Source organism: Rhipicephalus sanguineus, chromosome 1 (genome assembly GCF_013339695.2).
Source record: "Rhipicephalus sanguineus isolate Rsan-2018 chromosome 1, BIME_Rsan_1.4, whole genome shotgun sequence".
NCBI lineage: Eukaryota > Metazoa > Arthropoda > Arachnida > Ixodida > Ixodidae > Rhipicephalus > Rhipicephalus sanguineus.
The window spans coordinates 257537239-257564949 of NC_051176.1; the positions used below are offsets into that span (position 1 = coordinate 257537239).

The 27711-nt window shown below is 46.1% G+C and overlaps 1 protein-coding gene across 2 annotated transcripts in view; it reads left to right on the forward strand.

Moving 5' to 3' along the window:
* LOC119378656 (E3 ubiquitin-protein ligase RNF31) overlaps nt 1-27711 on the forward strand; it is a 46607-nt gene that overhangs the window by 12796 nt on the left and 6100 nt on the right. The window contains exons 2-8 of one of the 2 annotated variants that reach the window (XM_037647723.2): nt 15637-15669; nt 15767-15973; nt 16527-16673; nt 17945-18046; nt 19030-19119; nt 25022-25136; nt 26536-26654. In XM_037647723.2, the coding sequence (XP_037503651.1) occupies nt 15637-15669; nt 15767-15973; nt 16527-16673; nt 17945-18046; nt 19030-19119; nt 25022-25136; nt 26536-26654 (813 nt within the window). The remainder of the gene's footprint in view (nt 1-15636; nt 15670-15766; nt 15974-16526; nt 16674-17944; nt 18047-19029; nt 19120-25021; nt 25137-26535; nt 26655-27711) is intronic. The other variant, XM_037647729.2, reaches the window with a different exon arrangement.

Genomic DNA, 27711 nt, shown 5'->3' on the forward strand with positions numbered 1-27711 from the left:
CACTTTAATGAGAAAAAGAGCATCGGTGGAGAGGGAGCGGAAGATAGGGCCCTAGAGACAACCTGTTGGGGTGTTTGGTGCCGAATAAAGAAAATTTTAGGCCAGGGACACCCAGCTGCCGTGTAATCAAGCGAAAATGGTGAACTTTGGCGTGGTTGGCGCAAGTGGCTTGGATGGCCGCAGCAAGGTGCAGACAGGTAGGAATTTTTTTTTACAGCACAGCTGTTATGGTCGAGGTTTGCCGTGTGTCGTAGATAGAAAATTATCATAATCAATAACCGGCACTCAAGCATTATGTGCAGATGGTTAACAAGAGAAGCTGAAACGTGCCCAGCAGCTCTGCTGTGACCCAGCCTTGCGCGACTTGGTGCCAACTGCGCTAATTTTTATTTGGTTAGTTTGCCCTACGGCATCCATACACTTTACGCAAAATTGTGCAGCTGTGTTTTCCTTTGTAGCAAAATGGCGCTGTTGGGTCATCACTGTACCGTGCATCGTACGCACGTTAAAGAACACAGTGACAGGCACGTAGGCAGGGGGGGGGGGGGCGGGGGGGCCCGGCCCCCCCCCCCCCGAAATTCGTCCGGCCTTCTATATTCCCGGCAACTTTTGTTTTATTTTTGCCATGGAAATACTTTCTTTCGAACAATTAGGCCTTGGGCCCCCCCCCGAAAAAAAATTCTGGCTACGTGCCTGCAAAGGGATCAAAATTAACCTGGACTGGAGCTCCCCTATGGCGCGCCTCCTAAGTAGATCGTAGTTTTGACACGTGAAATGTCGGGCATAAATTCTTGATAAGTCAAGCGCCAAATTTCAGGATCACAGCTTTCATTTTCAGAAATGTGACTCGTAGCTGAGAGTGGCCATTGCCTTGTCCTCGTCACTTTCGAGCATAGGTCGGCAAAAAAGTTGTAGCTCACTCAGACTCACTCAAGAACTATAAATATTTTTTTCTGAGGGCTCACTCGGACTCATACTCGGCAAAATTTTCCTCAATTGGACTCACTCGGACTCACTCACTAAAATTTTCTTCAACCGGACTCACCAAAATATTACTCACCCGGATTCACTCAGACTTACTCACGGCGCGATCTGAGTCTACCGACCTATGCTTTCGAGAGACCAGGGTTTTGCGCTTTTAACTGGGAGATGGAGTGAAAGTTTGATGGTCGGGCAATCGAACAAGACGCACGCAGCCCATAATATATATATATATATATATATATATATATAGAAGCGGTCTGCAATAAGCGCACGGAAGATGAAGTAGAATAGGGTTAGAAGTGAAGGGAGAAGAGGTTTTGAATAAAATGGCGGACGACACCAGTCTGTTGAAGCCATGTCTTTTATGTATTAGTTCCTAAAAGGAACGCTACATTTTGGCGCAGCCGTCAGCTTGCGAAAACCGCAAATGTGGGTTACCTTTTTCATCGATGAGGCGTCATCGGAGCCTCTTGTTTCCACACGGTACCAAGTCCACGGTGAGCCAGCGATGGACATTCCTCGCGAAGTGAGCTCGACCGGACTGATCGACACGGTACTGCGAGAAGCTTCGATGAGCCGTCAAGCCCTCGTGCAAACAGGATCGGTGAAAGTGAATCTGCAGCTCCAGACACTGAGCGAACTCATTCTGGAACCCAGTCGCCGTGGCACCTTCAAGCAGGAAACTGCTTCCGAGGAGGTGAGCAGCGTTTTGTCTGCTATCGAGCGACAGCAATGGTGCATGATACAACAAGCTGAAATAATGGGATCGTTGGTCAAGTCGCTTAGCCAGGAAAAACCACAACGACAAATTGTTGAACCAGACCTTTTTGATGGAGACTCGAAAAATGCGGGTCATTGGATGTGGTTTTTTGAGTATGCATGCGAAATGAATGTGGAAGAGTGACGACACGAAGATTGTAAACATGCGCCGTTATTTGGGTGCCATCGCAAGAAAGTGGTACGATTTGCACCTTATGGATGGATCACCAATGTGTTGGGAAAGGTGGAAGAGTAACTTTTTGGCGTCTTTCCAAGGCAATGCTGTAGAAAGATGGGATGCGGCACTACACTTCACATACACGTCTGGTTCTTTGCTGGAGTACTGTCTTGAGAAGCGCCGCCTACTGCATTCTGCAGAACCAAAGCTCCCGTCGTCTGCAGTTGTTGCTTTGGTAACGCAAGGTTTTTCCGTCAACATCCGCAGTCAAGTACAATTAAGTGATCCACGATCATTTGATGAACTGCTGCGATGCATACAGACCTCAGTGACCACATCTTCTTCGCGAGAACAGCATGGTGGTAAACAAACCCTTGATCTTTTCAACCAAAGTAACAATGAAGCATTCATTCTGTCATCTGAGCCTGACAACGAGTATCGCGGATGTGTTCACCAGCGGAACAATGAAGAGGGGCGATTTTCAGCGTTCAGCGAGGCAGAGCTTCCACGTGAGCTAATTACGTTCGATGACAAGCCCCAAGGAAAAACCTACATTGAGACAGTTTACTTAATATCGTCAACCTTACTTTACGCCCCTATTAACGTACACTGTAAACCTTTTCACACCCATATGGGTGTTTCAATCACTGAAACACCCTTGGTACACCCTTATTTCCGACAATTTTTTATTCAAAGGGTGTAAATACAACACAAACGCCCTTTGCACACCCTTATTTGAAATAAGGGTGCATGAAGGGGATATGTTCAAATATAACACCCTAAATAACTGGTAGGGTGTGGGGGTGTTTCTTGAAATGTTACACCTATACAGTTTTGTGAAGGTGGTCGTTTTCACATGAACTTAATCAAATCTGTAATTATAACATTCAATATTATGCAACTTTAGACTAAAAAATGTGCTTGGCCAAGTGATAGCTACAATATGATAATGTCTGCGTACCTTGTGATGCAGCCATGAAGTGTGAAGAGTTGAAGAAAAATGACGCATCGCTTGACCCACAAGGGTTGTTCGTAATTCACTGACTATATAAGCGCCACGCTTTCTATTAGGGTGTGTGTTAACGGGTATGTGAATTGAGTGAGTGTGTACTATGGGTTGTATATGTATGAATGAATTGTGTATTGAATTAAGTGAGTGTGTGCTACGTGTCTCGCATAGCAGTTAACGTGCGCTATCAATATAATGTATGTAAATCCTCTGCATCAGCCTTCTGTTGTCGCCGTTTCTCTCTTAATGGAGCGAGGGTCACGCGATTTTTTTAAGAGTGTGAATTATAGCTATAGTTCTACCCTGGAAGAACTAGCTATGGTGATTTGATTTATAGTGCTTCAGAAGAAAAGGAGGAAAGGGGGCGGGTGTAACCGCTTTATTTATATTTTTGAAAGCGACCCACCATGGTGGCCTAGTTATGGAGCTCGAATGCTGACCCGCAGTTCGCGGGATCGAATCCCGGCCGCGGGCGCCGCATTTTCGATGAAAGCAAGAATGTTTGAGGCCCGTGTACTTTGATTTAGGCGCACCCCAGGTGGTCGAAATTTCCGGAGCCCTCCACTGCGGCGTCTATCATAATCATATCGTGGTTTTGGGACGTTAAATCCCAACAATCATTATTATTAAATTATTTTTGGAAGGGTGTTAGGGTGTGTGTTGGCTTAAACACCCCATTTCACTTTTGCCATAAGGGTGTAGTTTTCATATTACACCCTTGAAAATTGATGTAAAAGGGTGTAAGTCCGTGAAGAACGCCCATAAGAAGGGTGTAATCCTGCCTGTTACGCCCTTTCCGTGGGGTGTAAGGGTGTGAGTTATAGACACCAAAAACACCTATATGGGTGTAATATGGTTTACAGTGTAGACGGCACTGAAATGAAGGCCCTTGTTGATAGTGGGGCTTCTGTCTCTATCATCAATAAGTCGAGTGGATGGCGGTCGCCTGCATACTGGTAGAGCATTGCGAGTGCAAGCCTACGACGGGTCCGTGAGCACGCATAACGACTGGATTACCCTAACCATTGAATTCCAAGGACAATCAATTACCACTGACGTATTGGCCATACCTGACGTCAACTACGATTTCCTTTTGTCCCGTCCAGACATGAAGAAGCTTAAGATGAATATCTATTGGGATGACAGACTGATGGTTGAGGACAACGTTGGACCAGAGGATCTCCATCGGGCGCCTAACAAAACAAGGATGATTTTCGACCAGGAGGACATTAAACGAAAGTACCCAGAACTTACGTGCATGGGCAGCTACCCTCCGGCGATGAAATCTCACGTCGTCCCTTTCGAACTTAGTGACAAAAGAGTTGTGCGCAGAGTTCCCTATAGCATGTCTAGAGATAAAAAGGTGTGGCTGAAAAAGGAGTTGCAAGAAATGTTGGAGGCTGGTATTATCCGCCCTTCTGTTTCTCCATTTGCTTCTCCCGTAACTATTGCCCCCAAAGAAGATGGAACATTCAGACTCTGCACAGATTACCGGGCTCTTAACCACCAAACAGAGTTGATACCTTATCCAATGCCGAGGATCGACGATATCATTGACGAGACTGGTGGTTGCCATTGTTTTTCAAGAATAGACCTTTGCAAGGGGTTTTGGCAAATCCCACTCACGGAAGAAACGAAAAAGTACACCGCATTTATAACCCCTTTTGACTTATTTGAGTACAACCGCCTACCATTTGATTGGAAAATTCTCCGGCATGGTTCCAAAAAATGACTGATATTCTGAAACCTTATTTGGGTGTATTCTGCAACGTCTACATTGAGGACATCATCGTGTATTCAAAGACAAAAGAGGAGCACCGGGAACATCTTTCAAAAGTTCTTCAAGCTTTGAGTCTGACTCAACTCAAAGTCAATTTCAAGAAAAGTGCTTTCTTTGAAGACAAAGTTGTATTTCTTGGAAGGGTGTTTGACGGACGTACTAAAAGCACGAAACGGGAATCAGTAGAAAGAATTTCTCACCTGGCAAAACCTTATGATGTGCACTCTCTGAGTGTTTTCCTTGGCCTCGCAGGACACTTCAGGGCGTTTATCAAGGACTACGCACTGAAGACACGGTGCCTCACAAGTTTAACTCAAAAAGACACACCCTTCCAATGGAATGAGGAGTGCGAAGCTGTCTATTGTGAGCTCCCATCCTGCGCATACCGGACTTTTCTCTGCCTTTCGTACTGAATACGGACGCATCACACTACGCGACCGGTGCAGTTTTGTGTCAGAAACCCTCAAAACAGGCCGATCCAACGAAGCATTACGTGGTGGGATATTACAGCTACACGTTGAAACCAGCTGAACTTAATGATTCTACTACAGAAAAGGAAGCACTGGCAGTCTTAAAAGCAGTTCAGTATTTCCGAACTTACCTTGAAGGGGCTAAGCTCATGCTATTTACGGACCATCAGGCGTTGACACAACTTTTGAATATGGCACAACCAAGAGGACGCATTGCTGGATGGGTCAACTATCTGCAACAGTTTGATTTCACCGTTTCGCACCGTCCTGGCCCGCTTCTAACTGATGCTGACGCACTGTCTAGATTGCTTGTTCATGGGTCCAGTGAAAATCCAGAAATGATCGATCATATTAAGCTATGGGAAGGTACAGAAGATCTGCAGTTTATTAATGGAAAGTACCATGTACCACCCACCCTTGTTCAAAAGATTCTTAATCTCTACCATGACACCCCTGGATCAGGTGGACACGATGGCTTCTGGCGCACTTACAAGAAATTGCTTATGAGGTTCACGTGGCCAGGTATGAAAAAGGACGTCACTAATTATATCCGGACATGCCATGTTTGCCAAGTAAACAAAGTGAAGTACAAGCAGTCGACAGATGTTATGACGAACCCCGAATATTCAAAAGTACCTTTTGAAGTGGTTCATCTAGACTTCGCAGAGCTTAAGAAGGGGGAAGGAGTCATGCGAACGCAAGATTTTCTGCTTTCCATTGACGAATATACAAGAACAATCGTGGCTAAAGCAGGGAAAGATGCGAACAGCGTCATCAATCTGCTCACAGATGCGTGTTTTAAGCACACCAAGACACTAGTCTGCGATAACGGTCCTGCTTTCCGTAGTGCCAAGCTAGCAAGATGGGCTAATGACCGAGGAATACTTATTAAGTATTCTTCTCCGTATCACCCTGCAGCGAACGGATGAGCAGAACGGGCCATACGGGACATCAGTTTTTGAAGATGTACCCAGACTTTCGCGGAGGCTGGAAGTGCTGCCTTGAAGCCGTTGTGAAGCACCATAACCGATCCTACACCACGGGTTTAGGCTGCAGTCCTTATTTTGCTACAACCGGAACAGCACCCATACTACCTGCAGATCGTGACCTAGGCCTCCTAGAAAAACTTCAACTTACTGAAGCAGAGGAAAGCGCCGAAGGTCAGAAAGTATACAAGCGCCGAATGAAGAGGAATTTTGATAAAAGGCACAACAGTGACATACCACACATCCAGCCTAGAGACTATGTTCTTGTGAGAAAAGGAGTTACACCTTCAAATGCTAAATATTACGGACCGTTCCAAGTTGTCAAGACAGCATCTCAACGCGGGATATTGAAGAACGTGTGGTACACTGCAGCCTCGGGTCAAAGAGAATGTGCTTCCATTGGCAACGTATTTAAGTATTACACCAGGAGGTGTAATCAAAGAAGTCAGGAAGAGTGAAGCGGTCTGCAATAAGCGCACGGAAGAAGATGAAGTAGAATACGGGTAGAAGTGAAGGGAGAAGAGGTTTTGAATAAAATGGCGGACGACACCCGTCTGTTGAAGCCATGTCTTTTATGTATTAGTTCCTAGAAGGAACGCTACACACACACACACACACACACACACACACACACACACACACACACACACACACACACACACACACACACACACACACACACACACACACACACACACACACACACACACACACACACACACACACACACACACACACACACACACACACACACACACACACACACACACACACACACACACACACACACACACACACACACACACACACACACACACACACACACACACACACACACACACACACACACACACACACACACACACACACACACACACACACACACACACACACACACACACACACACACACACACACACACACACACACACACACACACACACACACACACACACACACACACAATACCAAGGAAAGTATAGGGGATGTTATTTGTATAATTAGGATATAAATGTGGAGTAAAGTGGAAGAAAAGATAACTTGCCGCCGGCAGGGACCGAACCTGCGACCTTCGAATATATATATATATATATATATATATATATATATATATATATATATATATATATAATATTTCGAAGGGTAGCTAAACTCCGAAACTACGGGGCACTAGTGCGTTTAGGAGCAGCGAGTTGCCGACTTTAAATAATCATGTTGCTTGCAGACTTTACAATGAGGTATCACCTTGTTTTCACTGAGCGAAGAACACATAGACGGCTGTGTTCCAAATGAGCATTCTTCAATTACCGAAAAGTTACGTTCTTCTGATGTAGTTGTGCATATGTTAATCTGCATGTTCCTTCTATATGCTACCTATATGCCGTGTCTACCATATTTTCCTGTCTACCACATGTGTCGGAGTGCCAATTTATAGTCAGAGTAGACTATTTCGAAATTCATATTCTTCTCTTTCATAATTTCTTTTTTCATTAATTAATGCATATGATGCACGAGTAACCCGTTGTTCGTCGCCAAAGCGGGAGCTCACGCCTTTGTCAATTAGGTACAGATTTTTCGGCGGCTGGGTCGGTTGGCTTATGAAATTTCCCAGTGTGACTCAAGCTGTGATAGCCGCGGTAGTGGAGGGCTCCAGATAATTCGGACCACATGGGGTTCTTTAATGTGCACTGACATGGCACAATACACGGATCTCTAGCTTTTCGCCTCCATCGAAATGCGACCGCCGCGGCCGGGATCGCACTCGCATCTGACGGGTCCGCAGCCGAGATCCGTGTGCCCACTGAGCCACAGCGGCGGCGTTCGGGGGTTCTTACTGCCTGCTTGTACAATGTACAATGAACTTGTACAATGTCTATTCGTGTTTGGCAGATATAGCACAGATTGGCGTGGATGCACCCATGTTGACGCCTAGTTCGTAGAGGTTCTTAGCTTGAGCCGCAGGCGAGTGCGTCCCGCTGGCCTCTGTCTCGCTCCACCAAGGCACGGCATTCGCCCGTCGAAATCGTGTTCTTTCTGCAACACGTATTGCAGCAGTTTTGGTAGTCGGTGCTCTCGAAATCTAAGTAGTCGGCTGCGGAGAAATCCCGTTGGTGCATGTGGAAGCTGCACTGCTCCGATCAGCCGGCGCACGCTCACACGAAGCGAAAGGCAAAGAACGTAAGACGTAACTGCGTCTAGGTCGCCTCGGCGACGCCAGCGCGGCCAGTGTCCCTCGCTGGTATCGAAACGCTTTAACCATGACCTCCGATATCGCACGCAATCTCGGAGTAAGCGCTAGTAAGTGTCGATCGGGACGCATTACTTTTCACCTCTCAGACGGCGGCACCACGCCCGCTCCGCCCCGCCTATCTACACCGCCAACAGAGCACTGTGCGAGAGAGAATGTGTGAAAGATATAACGCGCGTTCGTGAGGAGTCCAGCATGTGCCAAGCTAGCCTATATAGTTGGTTCAACATAGGGCGCTTACTGTCGCGACCGCAGCGTCGCGGGTTCGATTTCCAGCGGCGGATCTCTCATGTTTTTTTTTTCTCATCCGTTGGCGTCCATTTTATGAACGTCATATCCGGTAACGGAAGTACTTGGTGGACCCCGGCATAAAACACTTTCGTGTAAAAAAAAACTCGGCAGATACCACGCACTGTGGGAATCGATGTAATGCGAAGCAGCCAGCAAAGAGCCGCATACGTCGCCTTGTTTGTCCTTGAGCCAAATGAAATCATTCATGCCATGGAATCTAGTCCACCATATATCACATGTTTGCCATGCACGCATGCATGCACAATCTAGTGTACACCATGCCAATGAAACGCATATTCTGGTATATACATGCATGACCTGTCGTTTATGTTCATCACGCACTCGTGTCATGCCATACCAATTTTGGTATATATCACGTTAAGAAAACGGCCGGAAGCGCACCATGACAGTGGCATGTAAATCATACCGTACATGACATGCATAACATGATTCGCATGTTAAGACCTACCATTTATGTTCGTCATACAGTCACATCGCGCAATACCAATTTTGGTGTGTATCAAAGGAGCGAAATGGCCGCGAATGCACCACGAGCGTGGCATGTAAGTCATGACATACATGGCACGCATGTCATAGTTTTCATGTTACCACCTGTTATTCATGTTCTTCATACAGGCACATCGCGCAATACCATTTTTGGTGCATATCAATCTAGCGAAACGGCCACGACTGCGCCATGAGCATGGCATGTAAATCATCTCGTACATTTCATGCATGTCATGATTGTCATGATTGTCATGTTACCACCTTTCATTTACGTTCGTCATACAGTGGCGTCGCGCAATACCAATTTTGGTGTATGTCAAGCAAGCGAAACGGCACGAGTGCGTCATGAGCATGACATGTAAATCATGTCGTGCATGTCATGCATGTCATGATTTTCATGTTACCACGTCTCATTTACCTTCGTCATACAGTCGCTTCGCGAAATACCAATTTTGGTGTACATCGAGCTAGCGAAGCGGCCGCGAATGCATCATGAGCGTGGCAATTAAATCGTGACATACATGACAAGCATGTCATGGTTTTCATCTTACCAACTTTCTTTCATTCATGTTCTTCATAGAGTCACATCGCGCAATACCAATTTTGATGTATATCAATTCTACTGAAACTGCCGCTAGCGCATCATGAGCGTGGCATGTAAATCAGGTCGTACATGACTTGCATGTCATGATTTTCATGCTACCACGTCGCACTTACGTTCGTCATACTGTCGTGTCGTGTAACACCAATGTTGGTGTATATCACGCAAGCGAAACGGACGCGAATGCACCATGAGCGTGGCATGTAAATCATGACATACATGTCATGGATGTCATGGTTTTGACGCTACCACCTGTTATTCATGTTCTTCATAAAGTCACATCGCACAGTACCAATTTTGGTGTATATCAATCTAGCGAAACGGCCGCGAGTGCGCCATGAGCGTGGCATGTAAATAATGTCATACATGACATGCATATCATATTTTCATGTTACCACGTGTAAGTTATGTTCATCATATATAGAAATGTCTCGTCATACCAGTTTTCGTATGTATTCCTTCATTTAAACGGCCGCGAGCGCCCTGAGACCATGTCATGTAAATCATGCTGCACATGACATGCGCGTCATGATTTGCATGTTAGGATCTGTCATTATGTTCGTGATGAACTCTTGTCACGCTGTACCAATTTTGGTATATATAAAATTAATGGAACGGCCGCAAGAGCCCAAAGGCCGTTGAATGTAAATCATGCTGTTCATGACATGCGTGTCATGATTTTCATGACATGACCTGTCATTTATGTTCGTGATAAGGCCATGTTATGACACACCAATTTTGGTACACATCCGATTTACGGAACGGCCAGGGAGCCCAAAGGCCATGGAATGTAAATCATGCTGTTCATGACATGCGTGTCATGATTTTCATGATATGACCTGTCATTTATGTTCGTAATAAGGCCATGTTATGACACAATTTTGGTATACATCCAATTAACGAAACGGCCAGGAGAGCACAAAGTCGTAGGCGGCTAGATAGATAGATAGATAGATAGATAGATAGATAGATAGATAGATAGATAGATAGATAGATAGATAGATAGATAGATAGATAGATAGATAGATAGATAGATAGATAGATAGATAGATAGATAGATAGATAGATAGATAGATAGATAGATAGATAGATAGATAGATAGATAGATACGCTCAAAGTCGCAGAAGTTCGCTAAGAAATGCTTCGCATTTAAAAAAGCCGCAGTTTCGCCAGAAAGCGACGCCTTTAGAGCGGTAGCAAAGTAGCACACGAAGTAAGGCTCTTTATCGGCGTTTTTGTTGTAAAAATTTGCGGGCTAATTAAATTAACCAGCGCAGCGCCCACAAGCATGAAATAAATGTCGATTGATGACTGCGAACACTCACTGTTACAATGTTGGCGTGATGAAGAACGACGCTTCGTACTACCTCTGGTTTCAACGCGTCTCCCAAGCTAACGCGACCTTTGACGTATGCGCTACCGCGAAAACAGAGCACGCAAGCCATCGGCCATCTTGGGCCGTCCTGTCTTTGCGCCCGCCGCGCATGATACCTTTAGGTACAGTGTACTGTGGCATAGCGACAAGATACAACGCTCGTGCCTTGTATGTCCTCGGCTCAGCGAGGCGACGCGCTCACCAGATAAGGCTCGGGGCGTGATCTTATCTCACTGGGACTTTATACGGAACATCGCGGCGGCCGCGATGATGAAAATTACGGATGAAACGGAAGACGGACTTGAAGTATTATTTGCAGACACGAATTGATGGATGTCGATTAGTGCCGATATCTGTGAAAGTTTATGCCTAGCGGGCGTGGGTTAATAACCATGTATTGGACTTTCTACTGCTGTTGAGCCGGACGGCAGTTGACCTCAGTCGCATTGAGCGGTGTTACACGGCTGGTGCAGCTACCATTGACATCGGAACAGCACTTCGCTTCAACCGAGGCTGCGAACCTAATCGAGACACTGATTAGATGAACTGATAAGATTGCCGCGTCGGCACAATGTTCGCTTTCGTCGCCTTCGTCGAGTGTGCATTCGTTAGAACAAAAAGAAAAAGGAAAAACAAAACTCTGTAGTAGAACTAAAGGGAAACGTTTGCCACAAAATACTTCAATATTCGTTACTGCCATGAAAATTCTAAAGCTTTTTTAGCTGTTGAAAAATGCTTCCAAGGTGTTCTCATGTGAGCACGTGAACTGAGCGCGGCACACTCATGAGTTCACTCACCATCGATTGCATTCGCTCGACACGTCGCTGCTGCTGCTACCTGGTCTTTCCCAGGCTGAAGAAACAGTGTTGTGCCATCTACGCCTGGGTGTAACTAGCATTCACCTGTGCATAATCTTCAAGCTTGAAATGGCCGATACCACCGAGGGCAATGACTGCGCTGTGGGGGGGGGGGGGGGGGGGGGGGGGACTATTGAGCACCTTCTGTGCTACTTCCCGCCTTAGAAAGATGAAAGGTTTGAACTATGTGCAACTTCACAGAAGGGTTCTTAGGTGGTCTACTTCGTTTATGTGGGCTACTTGGTTTATTAACATTATGGCAGAACAGCACAAAATACGGAGCAGTGAAACGCAGAGGACACAACACAGCGTTGTCGTGTGTGTTTCGTTGTCCCGTATTTTCCGCTGTTCTGCCACAATGGGCAACTTTGTCACCTAAAGGGAAATGCCTTCATGCATTCTTGGACCATGGGACAGCGCATAAAAGTTGCGAAAAGGAATGAATGCGTTGCTGAAATCCCTGAACGCTGCGGGAATTAGTGACCGGCTGTGACGTCGCGCACAGAATTGTTACTGTGTCGGCGGCGACAACAGTTTCCTTTCTCTTCTATCATAAACTTTTCTCTCCCTTCTCCAGTGTAGGGTAGCCGACCGCGCTTAGCCTTGGTTAACCTCCCTGCCTTTCTTTTATCATTCTACTCTCTCTTCCAAGCAAATTGTTGTTCGGCTAAAACTGCAGTTTTAATGTTAATTGCCATTCAACTCAGCGCCATTCGGAAGTACCGTGTAACACGGTTATTAATCCCAATAGTTTACAAAAATTCTCGAGAGGATCGGAAGAGAGAGAGAGAGAGAGAGAGAAACATTTATTTACACCCGTCGAGAATGACGGGGGAGGAGGCTTTGGCCTCTGTCCCTTTCATCCCCCTATAGCCGTCGGCCGGAATCCCTTGGGACTCTGCGGCGGTTAGGGCGAGTGAAACGCTGAAAGAGAACCTTCCTTTCTTGAAGCCGATGACTGTGCGACTTGCCAAGCACGTTGCGCAGCACACACATCTCCTCACTATGTATCGCCGAGAGCCAGAGAGAAAGTCCAATCGTGTCGAGGGTAAGAGCGTCGACGTTTCGCCGTACGGTTTCGGCTGAACAAAGAGCGGAACGAGCTCAAGAGGTAGCGGCACATGCGCCGATACGTTAAGGCACTGTGACAAGCAACTTCACGCGGTATAAGCGTATGCACACTAGTAATGTTCGGAGTTTTTATTTAAGTATGCATAGAAAGCAGGCTGCGAGAGCTTTTACCGTTCTCTCGCAGTCCAAACATAACCTCCTTTCGTATGATGCTAGTGACGAAACATAGCCGCTGCAAGGCCATTTGTATGGCTTTTCCATTTGTAAGTATTCCTGCGCCGCTGGGCCTCGTAGCCTTACTGTAAACTCGAATGCAGTTTTGCACCAGTATATAAAGGACAAAAAGGGAGACTTAGGCACCACGATGCACTGAATTGTAGCACATCGTGGCGACTACGTCTCCCTTTTTGTCATTGTTTGATGGTGCACAAATGGTGTTCGTATATGAACACGCCCAACATACAGAGTGCTATATACAGCCTCAATCTTTTAGTTGTAGCTTTTTGTCTGAAGCCCGTTCATTAGCTGTTAAAAACAAATATTAATTTTCTTTGATGAGGGTTTTCGGCACATTGTCTCGTAGCAAAATTAACGTCCCTTCTTTCATAAGGCCACTGGCGGATCGAGAGGGGGGGCAGGTCCAAATGTCGTGACCCTCCTCCCCCTCCTCCTTGATTTTTGAATGTTTACCCCGGAGAGGTCCCTGACAGGTAGTTCTCTCACGCTATTCGCCTGAGGCAGCGCGCTCTCGTAGTCGTGATGCACACAGCGAGCACGCAGCGTCGCTTTGAAACCTGTGCTTAGCAGGTCGTGACTGCAGGCGCGACGCCAGTGGGGGCGGTCCTAGGAGTCCGGGCCCCCCGAAATTTTGGTGAAGTAGGTGTTTTTACCAAAAATAATGAAAATAGGTGTTTTTCTCAAATAGTCAAGGTTTTCAGCCAGTGCACCCCCACCTAAAAAAAAAAAAAATTCCTGGCTACGGGCCTGTCGTGACCTGACACGGTGCGTTAGTTTAAGCCAAGTGATTATCACATTATGCCGCTGATCAAGTGGTCGCGGGTTGGACTTCTGATCGTGGCGACAACAATCCTATAGGAATTCAATGCAAGTACGCTCGTGCACCGCATACTTTTGGTGGGTGATAAAGAAAGAACACACAACCAATGCGATAAAAATTAATCGAGCCTTCCCTTACAGCAAACTGCGCAGTTCCGCGTCTTTAAATCACAAAATAGGCATTTATAGTTATGCTGTGCTAGAAACTCACTCCCTTGTGGTCACCTAAAGCCACGGTTGCGCGGTTACACTCGCTGAAGGCACGAGGACGTTTGAGCGTCTGATTTCAAGATGTCCTGCCAAAAGCGCTTCCCGCGAGAATTTAAAATTCACGATCTCTAGAGCTTCATTTGTAATAGAAACAAAATACTGTCACTTTGTCATCGTAAAGCCAATTGTGCCATTACAAATTTCCTCACGCTTTCCCTCCATGCGTAAGACGGGCTTGCTATATGGCGTCAGTGGCGAATATGCTGAATGGAGTGTGGAGGTGCATGCCTGACTTTTCGCTGTCTCATTTCGCATGTGCGTTCCTGTCTGTGGCTGTCTTGGTCTTGGTCGCCATCGTCGACAGTCGGTAAGCATTTTCTTGACTGCATTCTTGATTGATGCACAAATTGCACCAGCATGAGCCATTAGAATGCTCGTACTACTGGCAATTTGCAATATATGACGTCCACAGGTCGCTGCGTTCTAGAGCGCATGTGAGGTTCGGAGCATACGTCGAACTGCGTCATGTATGCGGCCCATTGTCCGCATAGCCGCTGCTACACTCGCAAACGTTGTCTTCCAAACCGAAGAGCACGTTACACATTGCCGTCATGTTCTGCGCCAGAGGCGTCAGTTATGTAAGAGCAAAGGGAGAAAGAGCGCTCACACCCCGATCCCTACCCACGAACACACACACAAGCTGCATACCTTGCGCACCTTAGCAGCTTGATTAGCGTCTGCATTTTGTTCCAGTCATGTAATATAAGGCTGAAATGAAACTTGCACACACGAACTTCTAAATATAAGTTTACGAATGCGGTTACGCCACATTCGTAAACTTACTTTGCTCACCTCACCCTCAATGCACAGTAAGTCCGGCGTGACTCCCTCCCCCTACCCCTGTTGACGCTGGCTGTGGCATCCCCCTATCCCTGGCAAATGCAAAACCTACGTCTGTGCACTGTGCTAATGCTCGGGTTTGTACTTCCATTCACTCTTGGGTCCCCAGTGCAGGGTAGCGTATACCGGGCTGAGCCCTGGTTGACCCCTCTGCCTTTCTTTTATCCTTCTCCTCCTCATTGTTATACCATCCCTTTGCGCTGTCGCTAAGTTACTGGAAGTTTTGCAAACTTATCGAAGAAGCTACATGAGTTTTCTTTAAGGAAGCTTCTTCGCTATCTTGTTATCGCGCTTTTGAGGCGGTGTCGCTATAGATTATCAGATTTCATACAAAAAAGTCTCTTCTTCTTGCAGGCACAGATCAGACGCATGGCAGGAATAATAACGGTGAGAAAAAAATAAGTCATTATTGCTTTGTATCTATGTCGTGGCGTAAAGCGCGACTGAGCGTATATAATCGTATACCAAAACAAAATTAATGCAGGAACGTGCTCGAAAGTTGACCAACGATGGAGAAGTGTGCAGCATTTGCGAAGGCATCTTGGCAGTTCTGCTTATGAAGATGGGCTATCACGAAGATGAAGCCCTGTACGCAGCCCGCGAGCACGAGTCGATCAGAAGCGCGTTGTTGTTCCTGGAAACTGCTGTTTTCAGCGATTGCGCGGTGTGCAGTTCCCGCATTCTGGACAGTGTAAGTTTTTATATTCTCGCGAAACCATCCGACGGCAGGTGGACCAGTTTGCTTTTAATAACCGTTGAGGCCGGTGCCGACTCTTGTGTCGGCAGCGTTAAATATTGTATTCCACCCTTTCCGCTCTGCTTCCTATTTTCATACACAGTATACGCAGTCATTCTGTGCCCATTGGAACGCTCTAAATCAGCAGTTTGTGTCGGCGCCGCGTCGCCCCTGGGGTGTGTTCATTCTTGACAATACGCGTGACTATTCCTCCATTGTTGTGCAGTCTTCTGTGGGTATTAATTAATATACCACAGAAGCGCCTCAGCTTTCTGCTGCTGGAATCACCGCTGCGTAGGACACCAGCGTAAGCCAGATATCATCGTTCATTGTGGTCTTGTCTGACGCCTGAAACACTTTATTTTTTCGTAAATATCAAAGAACGGTACATATTTTTCGTGCGGCTGACAGTAATAGCCGCGGTTCTCTGTGCAGCGATATTTGCACGGGTCTCAAGCCGCATTCTGGCTTTGCGTCTCGATTCACATTGCCAGCCCTATACTTTCAGCACCTGACTCAAAATAAGTTAAAACCGTGTGGGCACACCGCCTGCGCGAACTGCTTGAAGATGCATTTTGGGAGGCAAGCGAAGAATGGAATGCTGACATGCACGGAATGCTCAACGGAGATCCAACAGGCTGACAATATAGATTTGGTAAGGAGTCTTCGATATCGCTTTGGTAAAAACACGGGCTTCGCACGTTCCTCCGTTTACTTCATTTTTTCTCAGTTATATTCGCACACATTAGCATTCCGCATGTTTCTACTACCAAGTTTCACGTATACATTCAGTGATGGCGGCGATCTATAGTGAAACGAGTAGGTTACATTACTGAGCAGAGAAAGAGAGAGAGAAGAAATAATAGAAAAGGAAAGGCAGGGAGGTTAACCAGTACAGGACAACCGGTTTGCTACCCTACACATGGGGACAGGGTGGGGGAGATTTAAAGATGGAGAGGAAAGAGAGAGAGGAAGATAGAAAGATGGCACATGACACTGCACACACAGAATCAGTCGGCCACTACTGAGCAGGATATTCAAGGGACTGTATATACAGTAAAAGCTCGTTAATTCGAACTCGAAGGGGACTATAAAAGTGTTCGAATTAAGCGAAGTTGAAATTAGCGGGCGGGCGATGAACTGACATCGCACCACACTGCGCGGACAGAACCCAAAGGAGCCACCTCTGGACTGGTTATCACGAATTAGGTGCTACATGTTTGTGGAAGGTGATTTCGTAAATTAAGTTCATGGAGCTCTAAGAGCGAACAGAAATAATTGATCAGTGATACGCCAGAAATAAGCACCGACATGCATTCATGCGAGAAGTGAGCCTTAATCTGAAATATATGACGCTATTTATGCTCCAAAGCACGTTTATTTACGTGGCAGAGTTTACACAATGAAAATGAAAAGTAATCATTCTTTTTGCATTTGCTTGCGTTTATTCTGTCGGGACTCCATGAGCATCGCTTCATACATGTTGACGGCTTCTACTAGGTCATGCGTAGTTCCTAATCGGTAAAAAGGAAGTACATTGTTCTCTGAGGGGGCCATAGACTTAACAAACCTAGTTTCAGGAAATTTTATTGAGGCAATGTCGCAAGAATTCCAAAAAAATGCACTTTGGAATCCGTAACATCACGTGTAGAGATTTTGTCGCGATATTTAAAAATTGACCTCAATTTTCGTGGCCTGGCCACGCTGAAAATGTTGCAGGGTCCTTTTATGCCTACAACCAGAGTCCTTCAAAAGCTATCGAGGACTTTGCTATAACCTTGCGGAAGTATCAGATTATTGTTTTAGCGCTGTTTTGCCTTAGCGCTCCTCATGCCACTGAAATCTAATCGTCGTCGTCATAATAATCTACCATAAGTATAACTTGGCAGTGGGAAATGCAACTGATTTTTTTTTCTTTCTCGGCAGCTAAAGCGCATCTTCGGTGAAGATTACGGTTCTTTCGATGAGAAACTGCTTCACAGTTACTTGGAACGAACCGAAGAGGAGAAGTTCTGCGTAAACACAGAGGTTTGTTTTAATTTTCGTTATTGATCGTCTTTGACATCACAGTTGTTGTTTCACTCTTTGGCCGCACTACGCAACTAAAGACGAAAACGCTTCGATGTCATGTCCTTCCAGGTTTAGTCTGTTAACATACAGCAGTATGCCTTACTTTGTCGCCCATGGCACGGTGGTGCGTTCGCCAACGCCTATTCTGGAGTGGCTATCACATGTCGAATGCTACACTTGCATTTCTGAACATACCATACAGACACTCTTCCAATGACGATGAGACTGCAGAGGAGGCGTATTTTGGCGGATTGCCCGGTTCTTGACTTTAGTGGAAACCGCGCAAGAGAACAGAATGCAAAGGAGAGAAGCACCGTTGTCTGCCCGTTTTTTTATGACCTGTTCTTTTGTACCGTTTCTTCTCTAGAGAAAAAAACTATGGCTTTGGTGCCCACCAAAGGCGTGCGCAGGGTTTGCACACTGTGTGGGATCTGCCGGCATTTGTCTTCTTTGCATTCATCGGGATTTTTCGCTCACGGACAACGCCGATTTTTTCGCTCACACCGTCCACATTACATATTCTGCTACACGGGCTCTTTAACGCTGTCGCATTAAAAATGACAGGCTCTTCACTAATAATGTTCCATGTCATGCCCAGCTAGGGAAATCTGTTGTGGCCCTCGTATGCTACCTTACTGTATCGGGTCTTATGACAACTGATCTGAAGTGGTAATAGTTTATTCATTTCATATTCGAGTCCCTTTTGACGCTAAATGCTGCAGAATGTTTTAGTAATAGTAGCAGAAATATTTGAATAGTACTTACATGCGTAACAGGGGACTCTAATGAATGAAAGCCGTTGCGTATACACGGAAGCCTACAAGAATAGTTGGCTAGAACAACAATTTCTGACTTTATATTTCGTTTTTTTTTTTGTATCCACGAAAAGGTCTTCCTACTGCCGATTTTATTTTATTCTTTTTTTGTCATCAATATTGCAGTGCGCATTAATCTTCAGCGTGCCAAGAGAACTTTCGAAGATGCAGTGTCCTGCCTGCAAGACTATTGCGTGCGTGAAGTGCGGAAGCAAAGTAAGTGCAATATTTGTATAGTGTATATAATTTTTTTAGAAATTATTTCAGGCTTTTGTATGAGCCGTTATCTCTGCTATAGCTGTTGTTATCAAGTGAAGGCGTTCTAGTGGTTCTATTTCTAAACAGTCTTGTGCCAGCGCCTTGACTGCGTTTGACGTGTACATATTCTCTGCTTTCCTTCTATTTCCTGTTCCATATCCCCAGCGTAGAGTTGCCAACCAGACGCTGGTAAAGTTAAAGGGACCCTGAACCACTTTTCCAAGTAATCATCGAATGCCCTAAGGATCAGTTTATTGCCTCACGAACCGATTGCCACCATGAGCCACCCCTCGGGCTTGGTGAGAAAACACATCCTGCGGAAAGCAGATGCTGCTATGAACAGCTCAGCCAAATCTTGCAGTCGTGCGCGGCAGTGAGAGTTTAGAAGCGGAGCGCGAAGTGACATTTTCTCAGGCGCCTTCTTTCCATGCAGAGCCCTGTGCTCACTCTCTTCGGAGCTGCCGGCGCCTGCTGTTTCACGTCGAACAACGGATGGCATGCTATTGGCCAATAGCCGTCATAAATCAAGAGCGGCGTTTGGATCAGATGCGGTTCTTGCCACGGGGTGCCGCCATGTTCCGGCTAACGTTAGAGTAGCCACACTCGCGCGCACAGGCATCACGACGGGAGAGAGCGATCGCGTTTCATGACGTGCGTTGACGCGCTCTGACGTAACTTCTTTTCCCCGTGCCGTCCCTCCTTGCGTAGCTTCCAGCGCACTCATCGGGACGAGATGAGAGAAAGCGCTTAAAGAGTGTGATAAATTCCTGCAACTCCGCTCGTTCTTGGATTGCGAGAAATTTTTGCGGCAATCGATTCGCGATGCAATAAACTCCGATACTGAGGTCATTCGATGGTTACTTGTAAAAGTGGTTCAGGACCCCTTTAACATCTGTTTTTCTTCATTTTCTCTCTGCCAAGTTCAATGTTTCCAACATGACCTCTGCCGCAAAGGAATGTTAATAGATGTGCCGCTACTAATATCACACAAGAACCGTCGAAAGGACATAGATCGTATTTTGCGACTTCAAGGCAGCCTTTTGTAGTTTCCGGGCAGCTCTCGATCGCAGGAATCGTGAGCAGTTAGTATCCGAGATAACAGAACTTCACCCAGCTTTAAGGGATATTGGGCGCGAGGCCCACCACTGGAGACGCCGGCGCTGCAATCGCTGTGACGTGCAGGGTTGGATCACGTGACCTCGCCTCGCTCTGGCGAAGGGAAGCGGACGGTTGAATTCGTTGTTTTTAACCGCTATTTCGTGGCGTTCTCGCTTTTGAACAGAGTTGTTTTGCTCTCACTTCTTGTGTGCAAACCCCTAGAGACTACACCTTCCAGAAAAGTGCAATAAAAATTATCGGCGACATGGTACTTTTCTGCTCCGTGTCACAGTGCGCTACGTACGCGAAGGAGCCAAACGCGAGCTTTCACTTTTACCGCTACCTTGCTTTTCACGAGCATGATGACGCAGGCACCTGTATTTTTTATTATTTCAAGTCCATGGTCTTAAAATGGACACCGACCATAAATGTTTACATAAACGCAAGACGTTCCGGCTCCCGCACGGAGTCTTGTTCACAGTGAAAAATGAATGCGCAAACAGTCCGGTTATGTATGTTTTAAATTATGACGTAGGCAGCGTGCGGACATGTGTGGAAAGTTGCCGCCGTGACTATTAAGCGTGTGCGCGGTTGTCTGGATTGTCAGAGGTTCAAGATAAAGCCGAGGAATCCATTTCTTTTTTCTCTCCCTTATATTTGCCTTATCCCAGTCTACTTCGCGGCCAGTTCGGCCAGCGCGTTCGATGAAACCTTTATGTTACACGTGCTGCTTGAGTTTTTGCTGTACCTGTCTCGCCGACGTAACTTCCCTCGCAGGCTGCGCCCCCCATCCCCAACATTTCCATTTTAATTGTTCTTGTGTCTTTTGCCGACCACACGGCTTTCCGTCCGACTCTCGACTTCAGCCCATTGGGTTCCTTCCTTACACATCATATCTGTAGAATGAGCCCATAGCCAGTGTCACTTGTTGTTTTATGCTACAGGCGAAAACGTGGCCAGTTTCAAACAGTTTCACCTTCTAACAGCGACCGCGAAGTGTCATACTTCTTATCAGTGAAACTGTAAATTCTGGACGCTGGTATTTTCACTGAAACATAAAATTGTCATTTATACCAGCGTAAGTTGCTGCTTGCAGCATGGTCATTCAAGTGCGCAATGTAATACGGTCGGCTGGCGCACGATCCATTTGCTATCGCAATCGAGTCCGATTGAGACCGTATTTTTCGATCGCGATTGACCCCTTTCTGAGAAAGTTCGCGCAGTGGGAGATCGATATTAAAATCGTTCCGCAGATAAACTCCTGTGAAATGTTATCTAGCTACAACACTGAATGAGGCGCGTACGTATACATATGGCTCTCGTGCGTTTGTTTCCAAACATATGAGAGAGGTTGCGGATGCGTGAATCTCTAAGCATGTTGGAGTGCTTCTCCCACAAAGCGGAGAAACCGCTTAAATTTGCCCATGCTTGTCGTGGAAACCGCGTCCCGTTTTTAGACGCAAACCTACAATGAATGAAGTTGCACGGTTGCACGCATTTCTTGCAGTTAAAATATCTTTCTTTGCCGCAAGCACGCGCTAAAGCCCATTTGATATGCTTAGTTTCAATTCAACGCAAAATGATTCGTTACCTTTTACAAAAGCAGCGTGCTCGGCCCCGTGGTTTCCACATCGGTGGCCATAGCAGACGACGCCGGCAGGCAGCAGTCAGTGCGTTGTCTGAGGCATTATGAGGAACGTAACTTTTTTTCTGAGCAGTTATTTAGCATTTCGTACAGTCAGTGACGAAGCCGCAGCAGTATATTTGTGATTTCGTTGAAGTGAAGTACAACAAAAATAAAAAGAGACGCGAAAGCAGCTGCGGGCCGAGCGGGAGAGGGCCGCCGGAGCAATCCAACCTTGCACGTCACACGGATGCCTCTGCATGGCGGCGCCACGGTATGTCCTCGCGCCCAATTGCCCAATCAACGTTTCTAGAACCAGGTCAGTTTCGCAGTTCCCCATAGACGCTTGCTCTTCGAAGTGGACGCGACGACCGACGCTAGAACTAGCGACGCTGCAGTTCCATCTTGCATCATGCCTCACGCATCGTCTGCTACAACACTCATGCGACCTATCGTCGCTGCAGCTTTCGGCGGCCGTGACAGCCGAGACTCGGACATTTAAACTTTTGTAATAACCTAGGCTGTTTCAAAAAGCGATCATTTCACGAGCTATGCTCCATAAACATCAAAAGATAATCAAACGTGACCTGTAATAATGGTACAATCTCACATGCCTAGCTGTCCTCTCGCACGAATATTCCATTGCCGTCAAGCTGTGTTTAGCCGCCACGGTGGAACAGTGGTTACTGTGCTTGGATGCTCACCCGAAGGTTGCGGGATCGACCACGACTACGCCGGTCGCATTTTTTTCCGTGGAGGCGAAAACGACACTGGCTCATGTACTTGGATATGTCATACTAAGGAAGTCGTAAAATAGAGGACCGTTGTTAATTTTCGGGCGAATTAATCCTGATTTCTTGAGAAAGGCGTACAACGCGAACTATGGTTGATCAAGGTACCTGATTTTATTCCCTGAGCTCGGTTAGGCGACTTGTAACGTAGTTGTTCTTCTCGATTCTGGTAGGATTGGCGTTTAGAAGATATTTCTTGCAAGTCCCTGCTCTGATTCGGAGAAGTGATGACCAGTGTTCGTTTCCGAGCCGCTCGTGCAACACGCGCATCAAGACGACATTCAGCTTTGTCACTTTCACACGTGCTAAATCGAAAGAACTGCATCCCAAGCGATCACCGTTCGCAAACAATCACGCACGGGGTACGGAGCAAGCGAGCACAGAGAAACGCGCAACGCGTCGCAGGCGGCTACTCCTCGCGCGTCTGAGATCGCTGCGGCAGGTGCGTCGCCTCCGCGATTAGCTTCGCCACCGCGCCATTGAGAGCAACGCTGCGTTGCCGTATCCGATCCCGGGGGCCACGCCAAGTGAAGCAAAATGGAGCAGCAGCGCCGTAAGTTCACGCGTCGGCCGCCTGTGCCGGCACGCGAGCGGAGCTGCGAGACTGACCTGGTTCTAGAAACGTTGCGCCCAATAATTGTGGGACTGCCCGGTCACTGCGCCATGACATCGTTCATGTCTTTGCTGATGAGGCTGCACAGGCCGCACATAAATCGTAGAGTTCGCAAACTTTTATAACAAACGAAGGTTGCGACTCATTTTGGTATACTCGCTCTTACCAAGACGCAAGGCGCCTTGGAACACCTTCAGTGTCCATTTAAGGAACGATAAAGTACGTCCATACAATTTGAAACACTGAAATGAAATGCTAAATCAATTTAGGCTGGCAGATTATTCTTCGAGTACTTTATTTTCGTTGAATTCACTATCGTAGGTTCATTATCAAAAAAGAACATGAGGGCCAAAGTTTCATTTTTTGAATTTCGCGCTGAAATTTCGTCAACTGAATGTCAGCGTGACGTTATGAATTCTAAGCCTTCCAGAATTTTCTGGAACTTACCATGTCAAAACTCTGTTTCCTTTATAACTTAAGTTTTTTACCGATCAAAATAACGTAGGGCTTAGGGGACGCCGTCAAAAGCGTCATGGCGAGTTTGTGCGGAAACTTCACGGTTGAGTCGCTACCTGCGTTTTCTTTTTTGCACACTTTATAACTTGCCAAGGGTCTTATCGCCGGAGGTGTGGCGATTTGGTAAAGTAAAAGAGCAATTAATGCTAGAGAAATCGTTTTTTGTCTTATGAAGCGTCCCTTTAAGGTGCTACTACCGCCGCACCTTCCCGCTGTTACGATAACTTTTCCGTGTCGTTTATGTCTAAATGTAGCTTTTACAAAGTTTATTCATTCCTCATTGGAGCGTTTCAGTTACATTGGGTCGTATGTTCTTTGTGCGAGTGAAAGCGCGAGAGTTCGCCGACTGTCGCTGATCAAGTCGAGATGAAACGCGCCGGCTCTCTCGGTTGCGCAAAAGACGCATGGGAGGCTCCCGGAAGGGGGGGCGGGGTGAGGTGGCGGTGCGTGACTCGGCAGGACCTCCGATCTTTGACCAGCCTGGCGTGTTCGCCCGTGGTCGCGGTTACAGCGTTTTGACAGGGATCAGCAGGCGGCTCATACCTATGTACGTGTTGTGTTCGCATCGCAAAGTTTGCGTTGAAGCCATAGACAGCGCGAAGGTCGTTTCGCTCGCTGCAGCGGTCGCGTTTCCTTATGCCAGTGTTTTGTTCAGTCGCACGATGTCGGATGCTGAAGGCGTGAGCTGCTAGCCTTACTTCGTGTAACATACTAACTTGTTGCTATCGCATTCACTGCTTCGCCCTTGCTGAGAAACTGACTTTTTTTTTATTGACAGCGACGAATAGCTCACGGACCAATCGCGACCGCCCTGCGTTTGTAATCACCGACGTCACGAACTTGGAAGTGCGCGAAGTTTGAAGGAACGTCAGCAGCTATCCTTCAGTTTATCGCTTTTTTTCTCGCTTATTAAAGCTCTGGTCGCAGTAAGGATGGCACGACTGTGCTTGCTCGTAACAGGATAACCTACAACTAAAGCTCAACTTTCTGTTTCTCCTTAATGTCCCTTTAAAATGGCCAAGTGATGACTTTATATGACGATTTCACTTTACGGTGGACTTCGAAATAGTATGGACGTACATATAGTCGACACGTCGTGCCCAGACACGGCGCGACCACGACGGCCGCGCTAGTCTGCTCAGTGTTTCGCTGCATGCCCCGCTCGTCTTTCTTGCAGTGCACGTAAGGGGACTTGAGTGCATCTGTGATTTTTTTCAGTGGCGAAAGGAGCATGAGAATAGATCGTGTGACGATTTCAAGAAGTGGAAAAGTGAGAATGACCCAGATGATCCCGAATTTAAATCTCAAGACCTGATCAGGAAAACTGCCATCGGTAAGCACTCACCTTGATCGAACCGTTGTTTCTTTTTTTTTTAATCTCGGCTATCCGCGCAATTTTCCTTTATTTAAAGTCTTCGTCTCCTTCCGTTATCTTCCTATATTTCTTGACCTCTTACTCTGAATAATTCAGCTGTTTTTACACTGCCTAAACTCCTTGTTTTTTTTTCCTTCTTCTTTGACTTCCTCTGCTTTTTACTTGGAGTAATGAAAGTCAGATTAGGTGGATTCTGGTTCACTTTCCCATACAGAGCCGCATGCGAATTTCTTATCCTCGTGGAAACAAACGCGTGTGATGAGACAGCTGCCGTATCCTAGAGTAAGAATAAACAACAAAGCGAGACGTTTGATTAAGAAATAGAAGAGTGCTCTAGTAAAAACAAAAGGCACAAATGTTCTCCACAGGCAATATCAGTCCTTTGTTCGGTCAGAAAAATACAAAACATTGCCAGTATTGTCAAAACTTGGTAGCACGAACGTTCTTATTTGTTTCTAATAATACGGTGACATCTGAGAAAAAAAAAAAAGGAAAGCGGACACACACATTGATTTGCTTGGCAAACAATGTTGAACGTAAAGAAAACACATGAATGCGAAGTCCGACTGTAACAATTAAGAGCACTTTTGTTCTATTGTGCTAAGCGCCTGCGAAAACGAAGTTAATGCTCTTGCTGTTTGACAGATTTAAAATTATAAACTTAGACCTCAGCTAGAAGACATACGGTTGGGTACGAATTTAAATAAGGCTCTCTTCAATTCAGTCACGCTCTTGTGACCGTTAAAGAATACAAAATGTGTCGGAAATTATTTCGAGGTCACCCCCCCCCCCCCCGCCCCCCTACATCATACTCACCCACCAACGGCCACGTTCGCACCCTTATAACTGCAAAACTGTAAATTTTCTTTTTTTGTGCTTTATTCCTTTGACTTGTTTGTGCGTTTAACGTGCTTAGACGTTGTCACAATCTAGCCGAACAACTTATGCCGCCAAATAATGGCGCTGACCATGACGCTTACCATCTCACGTTACGCTATTCGCACATGATTTAAAGAAAAGAAAACCTTCCTAGGACAACCGTACCGAGTCATTCCAGCTATTCAACTGTCTGCGCTTCAGCTTGCATTATCTTCTAGTCTTGGCGCAGGGAATAACAATATATCCAACCGACTTGCGCAATAGTCTATTTTCATAATTGTCTGGCTTCTTGAATAGTGAATTCTTACAACTGTTTGGTCCATCTCCTTTGTAGTGTCTTGGTATGGTTGATAACGTCCCCGGAAGTGCGCGGTTATGTATTGCTTAATATATGCGAAATAATATTCGATCGAACATGAGCTAAAAAAAAGTTTTTTTGGTATTTTTTCTTACAATGCCACATTTTCCACAATTTCAGTGTGCCCCAATTGCCGTACGCCGTACTTCAAAGCCAGAGGCGGTTGTGCCCACTTCACATGCGGGAACTGTAAGAGAGAGTTTTGCGAATGCTGCAAGACAGAATTCTGGAAGGGGCAGGTCAGAGTGTGTTGTTTACATTTTGCGGCTATGGGTGAACGCGATTCTTGATCACAGTAGTTCCGCATTTATTCTAGTTCTATCGAAGTGAAGACCTTCACTTCGATAGAACTAGAATGAACTCAATGTATACCTGTATACATTGAGTTCATTTTATGGGTGCGTATCGTTTTACATTCGAGGAGTTGTAGAATGTTGTTTTAACAAAAAAAAATTTTGCGTGCCATTCTTAGTGTTTAGCGCAACTCGGAGTAAAATGAAACAAGGACAGGGCTTTCCTTTTACTCTTAGTTGCGCTCAACACTCAGAACATCATGAGATACCGATTCGCCCAAACTGCTCCTCGTGCGTTTACATGCACCCGTGAAGAGAATTACACCTGTTTCGAATAAGCGAACATCGGCCGCATCATTCACCTGATAAAGGTATTTCAAGAGTGCCCTGAGCAAGTTGACTTGGACATTGTACGATACTGATAATCGGCGGTCTTCCTGCTGAAGCGTATTGGACAGCTGTGCTTGCTAGCAACTGAACGCATGATGAGCGTGACGAAAGTGAAAAACAACTCACAGGGTCCCTTATGCATTCACTAAAGACGACTCGAAGCCGAAAGCCATCTTTTTCTTCTCACTCTATGTATTGATCCTGCACCGACACACTTTGAAAACTTTTGCGCCTAACGTGGTTTTACACTGTCTCCAAGATCGGAGGCACCTCACCTGGTTTTGCATTGCCTCAGTCATCGGATCTTGAGGCCCGTGTGCTTATATTTAGGTGGACGTTAAAGAACCCCAGGTGGTCGAAATTTCCGGAGCCCTGCACTACGGCGTCTCTCATAATCATATCGTGGTTTTGGGACGTTCAACCCCACATATTATTATTATTATTATTATTATTATTATTATTATTATTATTATTATTATTATTATTCGTCATCGGACCACCTTTGACCAAGCTACGATGTCATGCGATGACATCATAATGACGTCACGAAATTTTGCAATCTGTGACGTCATTGTGACGTCGTATGGTGACGTCATCACGTGATGATTTTTTT